The sequence below is a fragment of the Aegilops tauschii genome, chromosome 7, assembly GCF_002575655.3.
Source record: "Aegilops tauschii subsp. strangulata cultivar AL8/78 chromosome 7, Aet v6.0, whole genome shotgun sequence".
Classification (NCBI taxonomy): domain Eukaryota; kingdom Viridiplantae; phylum Streptophyta; class Magnoliopsida; order Poales; family Poaceae; genus Aegilops; species Aegilops tauschii.
In genome coordinates this window covers 632,493,146-632,505,097 of record NC_053041.3, presented here as the reverse complement: position 1 = coordinate 632,505,097, position 11,952 = coordinate 632,493,146, and the positions used below count along the sequence as shown (strand labels likewise).

The following is an 11,952-nucleotide window of genomic DNA, read 5'->3' as shown; positions in this document are numbered from 1 at the left end:
TGCAAATCAGCATAGAGCTGTAATAAATTTAGCAAGGTGATGGCATGATGAACATTTGATAAGGTTGCTGAACATTAAAATAGTTCAGATTGTAAAAACAGATAATCTACCTTGCCCATGGAAATAATTAAGAACTTTGTTTAAATCATTGCATGGTTAGGTCAAACATGCAGATAGAACTAACCTAGTTACTGAAGTTCGCGGGACCAAAGACCAGAGCACAATTATTTCCAAAAAAAAGGAGAAGTATTGCCATCCCTATCTAGACTGATTTGGCACCACAAGATAATTGGCATATCTCTCATCGGTTTTTGCTCTATTAAAGGACAACCACCCTAATTGGAAGAAACTTGACAGAAAATTCATCCCCCTTTTCCCTCGCGTTCAAATGAAAAAAATGCTTAATCAAACCTGTACCAATCAGAGAGAAGTTAAGCAGTCTAGAAAGTGTTCTTCCTCTACCAATTGACATCAACAAGTGCAGTTTCACTTTTGTGTCATGTGAATGCCTCTAATATGTGTGTGGCGTCCATCCTTGAGCCATACTCCCTCGGTTTATAGTATCGCCTTCAAGTCTTTAGGTAATGTACTACTGAGAGTGAGTTGGCACTTGCCACTGCCCACATGGGCTCTCTGTTTTCTCTGACTGCAACACTAATCTATGTTTTATATGATTGAGCAACAAAGTTCCTGCTCCCCACACTTGCAGTATATGAAATAAAATATAAATATAAATAACAATGGCCTACAAGCCAGTGACTGAAACAGAACTTCATTGCAGTGCTTACACCGCCCAATACGTATTCTCTGCCTGTATCTCATAATTTTCCATTTTATTTACAAAAAAATAGCCTCCGATTCGTGTGGACTACGCTCTCTCTTTCCAGTGCGTGCGGGTACGGGCAAACCAGAGCGGGAAGGGGCAGGGGGCGAGGCGCTGGAGCTCGGAGCTCGGAGGTGGCCGAGGCCAAGGAGCCACCTTCTTTCTCAGATCGGGGGGTGGGAGAGACTGAGGAGTGCCTGGGAAAGGGAGAGGCTGTGGGCGCCGCCGTGGGATCAGTGCGGGGAGGCGCTGGCGGGCCGCGGTGGTCACGGCCGCCGGCCGGCTTGCTGTTGGACGGAGGTGAGATGGGGGTTTGGGAGGGTCTGCAGATGGGGAGAGAGTGAATCGGCGGAAAGGTGGCCGGAGAGATTGGTAGTACTAGTGCTGCTGCCACTGTACTTGCTGTGGGGAGAGCTGTTACGGTGGAGGACTGACCGGAAAATCGACGTATGCACAAAGCATTTTTCTCTAGACCAACGTATGAACAGAGGGGGTACAGAGGATGGACTTTTTATTTATTTTTCCGAGTAAACTTCCGATGGATTCACCATGCCACAGCAGTACAAAAAACACATAAATAACAAAAACTAGCAAGGAGCTCATGCGTTGCAACCAGACATACATATTCTAGTGGCTTAACATCAATGTCCTCCGACATATACCTTACATCCATCATATTTCAGATTTTGGTAACATTTAATTTGATTTGAATATAGATATGGAAAGCCATTTTTTTAGAGAAGTTTTTGGTATGGTTGATTTGATTTATTTTAGTTAATGCATGGAGTGGTTTGAAAAAAGTATCGATTTGGTTTATACTATTTCAAATTACTACATCTGTGTTGGTTCTATTTTTATGCGGCATTAGTTGAGGTTAAAAACAGAATAGGAACAAAAGGAAATGAAGGAGGGGAGAAAAAAAAAAGAAAAATTAGGGAAGATGATGAAACCAACTTTTTTAAATAGTACAAGAGATTACATCCATTTATGTAGATCATCTAGCGACGACTACAAGCACCGGGACGACCTAAAAGTGCGCCACCGTCATCACCTTTCCCTCACCGTAGCCGGTCCATACTTGTTCTAGTAGACAGTCAAAAAGTCATTGTGCTAAGCCTGCATAGAGCCAGCACACAAGAACAACAACCATCATCGATAAAAAAAAAAGTATATATCAAGTGGATCCAAAACTATAGACACATGAACGAAGACAGGATCCAAATAGATCCACCAATGATCAGTGCCGACCGAATCCTGCGAAATCCGGCAGAGACACACCTCTACACACGCACAAACTCTGACAATGCTACATGGATCATCGGCATGGGGGCTATAAGAGGAAAACGTTATTCCATCTTTAGGGAGCCGCACCACCTCATATTCTTGAATAGGACATAAACCTTAAACAAACTCATAAAAATACCTAAAAATGAAGCAAGATCCCTCCCGCCAACAAAAGCCTTGGTCCACTACGTCTCCATGGCCCTAGGGCCAGCGAAGACGAGGCGGATCGACGACAACACCGACAGAAGACAGAGGACTCCTAAGATTTGTTTCTTTGAGAGGAGGCGGCGGCTACGTGCGTTGATTCTGACCGTTTGTGGTTACTTATGTAGGATGGACTTCTTCCAAAAACAAATAACGTGGCCCTGATGGATGAAGTAAGCATAGCAAAACACGATACCAAAGAAAAATTTCCACGGCCAACTAACCGGTTACCCTTGCATGGTCTTCCTAGCGGTTGCGCGGGGCATGCGAGGGCCGGCCGCCCCATGTGTCCCGCGCTGGGCGCAACCGTGCAAGCACGGATATTTTTCATGTTTTTTTAAATTTTACTTGGTTGTTCCCAAGTTTCTCTTAAAAAAATGTTGTTTCGTTTCCTTGGATTTTTTACATGTGTGCTTCCCCATGAATGACACCATCTCAAAGTATAGTTGTGCTTCTCCGAAAAAGTTAAGTGCACTTGTGCTTCATTTGAAAAGTAAAGAACACTATTGTACTACCATGTGAAGCATTGTGCTTCCCCCGAGAAGTGCAACCAAATTACGCTTACCAAAAAAGTAAAGCACGTGCTTTTGATTTTTCCTTTTTTGTTTCTGATAATTTTTAGTTTCCTGTTATTTTCGGTTTCTATTTTTTTAGGAAAAAAATATTGTTCGAATCTATTAACATGAGTTTCAGTTTTGAAGATTTTGACACGAGAAAAGCGAGCCTCTCCTCGTACTCTCCCATGGCAACCGGGGCAAGCTCCTCCGCATTTCAAGATCATTTGCGGCCTTGTATCGGCATTGGACTACTTGGCACCACGGCATCAGCAAGCGAATCCTGCACAGGGAGTAAAAACACTTGCCTATTTTAGTCGTCCGTTTGCTCCTCTCAAATTTAGAAAATGGGCTAGGAACGATTAAAACTTATAGAGGTAAAAATACTCAACAATACATATGTCAAAAAATTCATAGATGTTCACAATACATATGTAAATTCAGATCAAAATTTGAAATACACAAGCAGAACCAAAAAAGACAAATTCAGATTCACACACAAATGCAGTAAATTTACAGGCAAGAGCACGCGATGAGATATACTATTAAAAAAGAAGTTGTGGAGGTAGAGGCCACACAACCACGGACGTCCACCACCAACTAGATAGGAAGTGCGGCTTGCCGCACCCCCCAGCCCAAACTCATCCAGCCCCCTATACATGATCATGACCTATCTTAAGAGAACCTTCTCCAAAGAAGCAAATTTACCAATAATACAATACAAAGTTTTCATTACGGCCCAATAGCCAAGGACACATCCTTCATTCATATTCAAGTGTGCATCATCTGAATCTCACAAAAAGAACACAAATAAATAGCATATACAATTAGTTAATTCTCTTAATTTTCGGAAGACGCCCATTTGGTGATCATGTTTATTTGCAGGAACACAATCAATAAGACTTCAGCACGCTTACAAAAACTCAAATCAGATAATGGTTATGCCAAAACATAGCAAAAGATGAAAATATGTAGACGTGGATGAATTCACTCCTTGAGCTATAATCTATCGTAGGGGATGAGAAAAGAAAATCTCAAATCCTAGAGTGAATGTCTGCATCATGGTCATAGGCAATGGTACCGATGGGACTCTAATTGCATCAGCTTCCATCTTGATTAATTCGGCAACCCGCACAAGCACCGACTTCTCCTAATAGATGAAACTTCAGGTCCCTCAGTTTATTTCCAATTGGCGGATGGAGGCTGGCGAAACACAGAAGTAAAGTCAACAGGAAATTCTAAACCTCGTAGGTTTGAAAGCCAAGCTCATTTATCCATCTATTATTAAGTTATCTTTCAAAATAACTAAAGACTTAGAAGGCATAGATGCAACTGTGTTCTTCGTCTACAGAAATAATCCTCTCGTAAAGTTGTACCACGTAACATAAATTTTCAGTCACTTGGTTCAGCTACATAGAAATGGCGTTCTCATTGTCGGTGTCTAGTAGAGACAGAAGAAAGCATTTTCTTAGTTAGACCAGTTTTAACAGATGGTTCTCCAAGTAGTCTGATTAGTAAAAAAACACATGGCAACAGGCTCCTGTTAGTTCAGTGATGGGCAATAAGCACACTAAAGTGATTTCAAAAAAAATCAGGAACAGGAAGTAGCAAAAATAGAAGTTTCCCTTGGTTAACTATATAGTGTACTGCATTAAAAATTTCCGTCCGAAAGCTTCGGATGCTTAACTGAACTTTTTATATTCTTCAGTTTCAGTTTGGTGGTCAAGCTTAATTGATGCTAGGCATTTGAGAAGCTTAACCCAACTGTATCACGTTCAAACAAAACCTGGTCCGTTACATATCTATATTGGGTATAAGATAGTAACCGCCAGCAATGTACGGGTTAATGAAATGAGCAATAAAAGTTAATGAGCAAATCATACCTCACTAAACAACATTTAAACTGGTCATAATTTGCAATGCCACCTATCATTTGAACACAACCTGGATGGGAAATTAAAGGAAAATGTATAGCAGAACAAATCCTCACAGGAGAGTAGTTTGAATCTACAAATGAAAATCAAGCCACAGATCAGCTAATAAAAATCGCATGTAGTAATAAAAGGAAAATGAGGAGCCAACTGCAAAGGTAGTAGATGCCTACACTGGACAGTATGCACATTGGCTATACAAAATCATAAAAACTAAAAATATTGCAAGCATGAATAAGAAAAACGGAACACCAGTGTCAAAAACGGAACACAGTTGGAGATGTAGAAAATCGAGTTATGTAATAATTGAGTTACTGTTAAGAAGTTTCAGGTTTTTGAATTACACAAGTAAGCTTACCTACATCAATTGTGCTCCATCAAAATACTCTTCTTGCTTCAGGAGATATAGAAATCTGATTAGTATTACACTAAAAATCATTAGAAGCAACAGATGTGACAATAAGCACTTGCGTTAACGAACAAACATCCATGCTACACAGACGGGACAATGAATCTGTTCTTATATGTATTTTATCAACAAAAATGTTACACTCTGTTTCCTCTTACTAACATATATGGTTTGAGCAGTGAAACCAAGCCAAAATGGGAACACACCAAAATCAATGAATAAAAAAACTCACCACTGATACGCATGCTACTGGAACTATGTTAACATGGAGAATATAACTTGCTCAAAGATAAGTTTTCATTAAGTGCAGTGTGGAATGATGTTGAAGAGACAGGAGAAACGAAAATTGTGAGAAAATACCCGTTATGCTTACTATACCCATAAAAGGGAGAAATCATTGATAACTTCCATTGATAAGTACAAAGGTTATAACATTTATCTACTTCCAATTATCATGTCAATTTAAAAGGTATATTTGCATTTCATTTCTAGTCCAGACAAACAGTAAATGTCGGACGACGTGCTTATTTGTAACTAAACTAAATCTCCAAAATTATGAAAATGATAATAGGGAACTGGGAGCATGGTATGAACTTTGCCGCAAGTATCATAGCAGTACTACGGTAATGCTAAATGATAACAAACGAAATATTGTAAGGAGTCAGCTTTGCTACTCAGCAAACATTATGAGACATATATTGTACGATACAGATGAATGAATAGACTAACTCGCCTTCGGTATTTGAAAATCTATCTTTAGACAGTCATCGAATAATAATTAATCCAGAGCAGTAAACTGATGTCAGCGCATCCTATTGCTATAATTTGTTAGTACTGCAAATAAGGTTTTTTCAGCAAAGTTGTACCATAGTATTGAGATTCTCTCATTTCTTAAATTAAATTTGGTTAATATTTATTAAGAGAGAATTTCTGTTAGCAATCTCAAAATTGATGTAGCTATTACAGGAGAGAATTGCTACAGTGTATACAAACATTCTAGCTGGAGAGAAATTCTGTCAGCAATCAATGCGCAGCAATAGTGGTACCAATTAATGTAGATGTAGGTACAGATTATACCTTTCTGGAGATCAGGTTAAGAGCATGACCATATTTCACATCCATGCTGCTAGTCCTTGCTGCTTTATCTCTCAGGATGCAGTATATGTACCAAGACTACACCGCTGGTGGTCATCAAAGTAGATTGAATACTTCGACATCTGCATCAGGCGCAATGCTTCATGGAGATCTCTCTGGGCAACAGTTTCTGAAAATCAGCATAGATGGAGCACTGTACAGACCTGCAGCAAATCAAGCAAATTCTTTGAGATTGCAGCACTTGGCAAACAAGAAAGAATCTGTAGGTTGTGGTACCTAAGCCTAATTAGACAGGCAGACCAGCAAGCACATGAGGGAACCCAAGCTTGGTTGTAGAGTTAAAGCACATGACAAGAATAGTGACCACCATATAGGCTGCCAAAGCTTGAACCCTAGCTAATCTGGACGGCCACAACTCAGAGCAGAAAGCAAGCAAGCACATGAGGGCTACGAAATCAGGAGAGAGAGAGAGATAGGTTAACCTGGACGGGCCCGGAGCTCCTACCGTTGCCAGAACACCTCAACCCCACAGCAGCTGCTGCACCATATCTGAGAGAGAAGGAAGAAGAGGAGAGGGTGAGAACCAGAGCAGATCGGAGAGGAGGAGGAGGGGATGAACTAACCGGAAACAGAGGCCCAACCCGATGCGCCCCTGCAAGGCTGCACCTCGTGGCCAGCGGGAAGCGGAACCACACGTGGGGGCGAGGGAGGAGACGGAGAGGAGCCGTCCGAGTCCACCGGAGCCGCGCCGGCGGCGGAGGCGGAGCACGAACCAGAGCAGCGCGGCCGCCTCGGCCTCCGTGAGCGCGAGCAGGCCGAGGAGGAAGCCCACCAGGAACCCCGCGGCAGTCATCCCGGGCGAGCTCCCGGCGGCGAAGGAGATGGCAGTGGGGTAGGGAGGCGTGCGCGGGGTAGGGTTTGGAGGGAGAGAGAGAGGGGCGAGGCGGGACGAAGAGAAGACGGGGCGGCGGGAGTGCGGGAGGAGGAGGCGGCTAGGTCATCTCAGAGGAGCCACTATGATTTATACCCTTGTGTGTGAAATGACGGAAATGCCCTCGGCGGGGCAGCGTAATTACAGGCGGTGGCAGGAACGAGACGGTAACTATTCATTATAGCAGTAACTTTTTTTGATCCAACGGCTGATATCGACCAGGAGCGAGATCCGACGGTCCTAAACGCATCAAACAATCGATCCGACGGCTGAGAGTGGCTGAGCTCTGAGAAGTCTCAGGTTCTCCCAACTAACATAGTAGTCTGATGCCTCGTTGGGCGTTGGGGCGTTGGCTCGTTGCCGTAGGGTAGGATTCCAACCTACGCATAGTAGGCCGCCACCCTAGAAAGCAATGAGGTGACATTTCAGGGAGTGGGCGCGCGGTGGCAGCCTGAGCCTGTGACATTTCTTAAGGTGCATTGAAAGGACTACACCGAACGAGAATCTTGATCATTTAAATTCGTGCAAAGGAATGGTTGCCCGTGTCCTGTACACAATATTTGCATGTCTGTTATAAACAAAAGTAAGAATGGTTGCCCGTGTGTGTACGTGCTACCGTGTTGGTATGTCTCTATCGCGTGTTGGTATGTCAGCCAAATATACGCGTCTTGCACCGGGCGTTCTTCATCAGACAATCGGCCAACGTGGTTGACACCATCCCATTTACCGCATCCACCATTTTTTTTTGCGAGTTTACTGCATCCACCTACAGAGAGGAAAACAACGAGCACGTGTGCCAACCGAAAAAGGCCATGGTTGTGCCTGTTGAAAATATGAGTGTCGCCACCGCGGTCGTTGTATGTTTTTTTTCCTTGTTGAGTTGTGCCTTCAGCATTAACCTCTTGTACTTCGCTCGTTTGCTACGGCGTGTATGTCATGTGGTGTGGATCTCTGTGTCAAAGTCGTTGGCTCTAGTGGTTTACTTTATATATATAACGGGGCAAAAGCCTTTTTTCGTAAAACTCACAAAAAGGCAACTCATCAGGTAATAGATGCTATAAGGACTACTACTGAAGGGGATAATAGACATTTTTGTTTGCTACATGGGTCGCAACCCCTGAGTCAACAAGCATGGGGGTGTGGTCGGAAAGTCCCCTCTGTAATGCTCGCACCGTTATCAGAGGAATTTTTTATTCCCATTCCACACTGGTAAGAACGCGATCCAACTTCTCGTATGTTGGATTCTCCAAAGCATTCGTCCAGGTAAATTTTCTGCCTATGAGATCAATCTCTCTCAGGTCAAGACTTTCAGTTATAACATTAAACATAAATGACCACCTTCCATCAAAGTTTTCATTATTTTTTTCCTCTCTCCTCCTAATCATATTGAAGTCACCCCCAACCAAAATGGATAATCTTTCATCCCTGCAGAGCTGCACCATCAGCCACCATAGCCCAACGAAAACCGTCAACTTTCGATGCAACATGAAATTTTACCGCAAAGTCCCCCATAATAACGTTAACTACCTCCAAGGTTTCACAATTAACCCTAAGTAAGATTCGGCCAGATCTACCTCACAGTGGTAAACAATGCCAATCAAAGTCTAAATCACCAGAAACTGTTTGGAGAAACTGCGAAGTACATATCTCTACCTGTCTCAAGCAAAGCGATACAATCTAGTTTGTGCTCGATAAAAGATTCCACCAGAAACCTACGTTTAGCCAAGTTCGCAAGACCTTTGCTATTCCAAAATATGCCTCTCAATCTTCATCATGTTTTTTTAATTTTAATCTCGTTGGTGCATTGAAAGATTTTTGCAGATTGAGCGTACACATTCCTCTTCCACGTGCCTTTAGGCTATCCTGCACCACCCTAGGGTCCACATGACCAGGAACGTTGCCAAAGCTTTCAACTGGTTGTAGAGGAACCGCATGCTCCTCTGTATACAGAGCCTCATCATCCAACATGCTGAGAGGCACTAGATCTTGAAATAGGCTTTCTAGTGCCCAAACCCCAAGCGCATTAACTTCGCTATCATTCATAGGTTTTGACTGTAGTGATATTTCTAACCATTTTCATGGCCCTATCAGCCTCAAGGTCAAGCAGGCCGTTAACTGATTTAGCTATTTCCTTACCATTTGCTCCGAGAGAACCCCCCCCCCCCCCTAACTTATCAGTGTTGCTAACAATTTCATTCTAAGAAAAATGCAAAACTAAACAACTGGTATTTATGGACATACCAGTAGTGGCTTCGATATCTCGAAGCTTGGCTGCCCGCATGGCGCACCCCACCGGCGGGTCATCCGTGTCTGGCTTGTCCTGAATCCGCTGAGTCACCCTCCTAGGGCCAGACGTCGGGTCCGGGATCCCTCCGAAGGTAATCACACCCTCTACAGTGTACCTTGCCAGGGACCAGCCTCCTACCAGGTTTCCGATTGGTCTTACTGGGCTCTGCTCCATGACCTGCAGCTGGGTCTACGGAGCCTACGATGAAGAAGGGGCAGGGTCCAAGACGCCTGCCTGGGACTCCCCATGTGTACCTTGGCCGCCTGCCTGGGACTCCTCTCGCAGTATGTCGGTTGAGAGGTTCTTAGGTCAACTGGCGGTGAAGGAGTGAACTGAGCTAAGGCCCCCTGCCTTGGGCTCCCTCCCCCAATAGGAGAGGAGGTAGGGTTCAGCACCAACCCTAGAATGGGCGGTGCCAAACGGACTGGCGACATCATTGGTGATAGCAGCGGCTCCTGCTCAACCGGGTCCTCTGCCTTCGACTCGGTTTCCCGAGAGGCGACTCGGTGCCGAAGCTGCCCTGTAAGATCTGAACCACAGCCTGCCATGGGAGTCGAAGAAGGCGCAATCCCCTTGTCAGCAAGCACATCTACTGTCTGAGTAGGCTGCCCTGTGGACTTAGAGATGTCATCTTGCTTATCATGATTCATGATGTCATCCTGATGCTCTCTATCTTCCTCAGACATATCATCCTTGTTGCCTTTAGCAACCTCTTTAGCACGAGATCATAAGTCATATCACCATAGGTCCATGACACATAATGAGGATCATAGTCCATCTCAAGCACAATGATAAGGGGTCGTGAATGGCAAATCGACATGTTATGTCCTTCCGATCAGCAAACCCAAACTCCAAGTGAGTAGAATATCATTAAGGGGCTGAGATGGGGGCCCTAGAAGCCGAATCCAAATAGATGAAGCCATGAAGGGGTATCCCCATTGGCTCCTGCTTTTTCCAATCGTCAAACTCGAGGAAACACGGATTGGCTGGCACCCGGCTAATGCCAAACTCCTAGAGGCGCACTCGATCTTCCTTCCTCGAAAAATCCACCTTATACACATGTTCCTCAATCTACACAAGGGACCACATGAAGCTGGCGGAAACCAACCTCCTCAACTGCTGAATTACCTGCTCCTCTGTCAAAGTACCACATGTGACCCGCACGATGCCGGTCCTCGAACTCTCCAAACGGGGTGTGCCGGACGTTGTGCTAGCAGTCTCAAAAAAACATCAGTCTATACTACCACTGACACCGTAAACCGTGACCACCGGTTTAGGTGCTAAGAGAAGTGGACACTCCCCCGAAGAATGCATCGGCTTCAAGCACAAGTCGAACAACTCCGTAGTGCATGTCACCGCAAAGTGTCCCGGTTCACCGCATCTGTAACAACACATTTTCTCTCTTACTAGCGCCTTATAGGTGCGGTCGTTTTCCGACTTTTGGCTTGCCTTGTCACCTGTTAAATCAAGTGCCCCTGTTGTTGCCGCTGTCTCCGCTATGGGCACTGCAGCCAGTACCCTCACCACGGCGAGCGCGGCTCCGGGAAGTGCCGGAATTGGTACTCCAGTCGCTGTGACATTAGGGGTCACCCTGGCCGATGGATGCGCCACCGTGGCCGACACGTCCGCCACCGGAGGTGGGCCACAACGAGGAGGTGGGTCTCGCCGTGGTTTTCGGCAGGCAGCTGTCCGGCCACGTCCGCCGCCTCCCCTGTGTTCACGGTATCCACCCCTTGGCTGGTACTAAGGTCCCGTAGCTCCCTCAACGAAATTGCCAGGCGGTCCAACAAAACCTAGCCTTGGCTAGGTCTCGACAGGAAATTAAGTACAAAAACTACTTCGTATAGCCTTGGCTATAAGAACGCCTTGACTCCCTCGACCGAAGCCACTGCTCGATTGCTTCCCGTACTCGACATTGTTGTATCGCTGTTTTGCCGACTTCGCCACAATCTCACTGTTCAAATTCGCTGGAATTCTGTCTTCCTGTTCTCCACCCATGGTACGTGGTTCAGTGCCTTCGAGCAGATTGATAAAGATAGAATCATACTGCTAATTTCATGTAATTTCACCATCAAAAGATGTTCTATTTGTTTGGTTACCAGTTGTTTTTGTCATGCCCATCGATCATGATAGTCAATTTGGTTTCCTGTAAACTCAAGCTTCCTCTTTCTCACGATTATCAAAATAACTCCATGAGGAAGTACAAAGACTATTTGTGATTTTTGTATATCCTTCAGTTGCTTGTTGTAACCTGAAGAATTGGCAAGCATTCATATGTAGCAATCAGTCCTGTGTGTTTATTCATATGTAGCCTTTCTGGATTATCTATAGAACAAAAAGAAAGGAATACAGTTAGTTTGAAGACTGGGTCAAAGCCTTCAGGTAGCTGGTTGCATGAAACTCCTGAAATCAATACCCTCCTACTTGGTGGGAA

General features: G+C 44.5%; 1 protein-coding gene across 3 annotated transcripts; it reads right to left on the bottom strand.

The window, feature by feature from the left end:
• Positions 1–2,907: 2,907 nt before the first annotated feature.
• LOC109736457 (uncharacterized) lies at positions 2,908–7,274 on the bottom strand. 3 transcript variants are annotated; one of them, XR_012189946.1, is made up of 6 exons: positions 6,924–7,274; positions 6,577–6,849; positions 5,155–6,503; positions 4,749–4,872; positions 3,947–4,068; positions 2,908–3,148 (listed from the first exon to the last, which is right to left on the bottom strand). XR_012189946.1 is itself a non-coding variant. In XM_073505541.1 (5 exons), the coding sequence occupies exons 1-3, from the start codon at positions 7,151–7,153 to the stop codon at positions 6,477–6,479; spliced, it is 324 nt and encodes a 107-aa protein (XP_073361642.1). In that variant the 5' UTR covers positions 7,154–7,274; the 3' UTR covers positions 3,592–4,068; positions 4,749–4,872; positions 5,155–6,476. The 3 variants fall into 3 exon arrangements, 1 of the variants encoding a protein (XP_073361642.1); XR_006666634.2 differs by lacking the exon at positions 2,908–3,148 and having other exon boundaries at positions 3,592–4,068; positions 5,155–5,209; positions 6,283–6,503; XM_073505541.1 differs by lacking the exon at positions 2,908–3,148 and having other exon boundaries at positions 3,592–4,068; positions 6,783–6,849.
• Between the last annotated feature and the right edge of the window lie 4,678 nt (positions 7,275–11,952).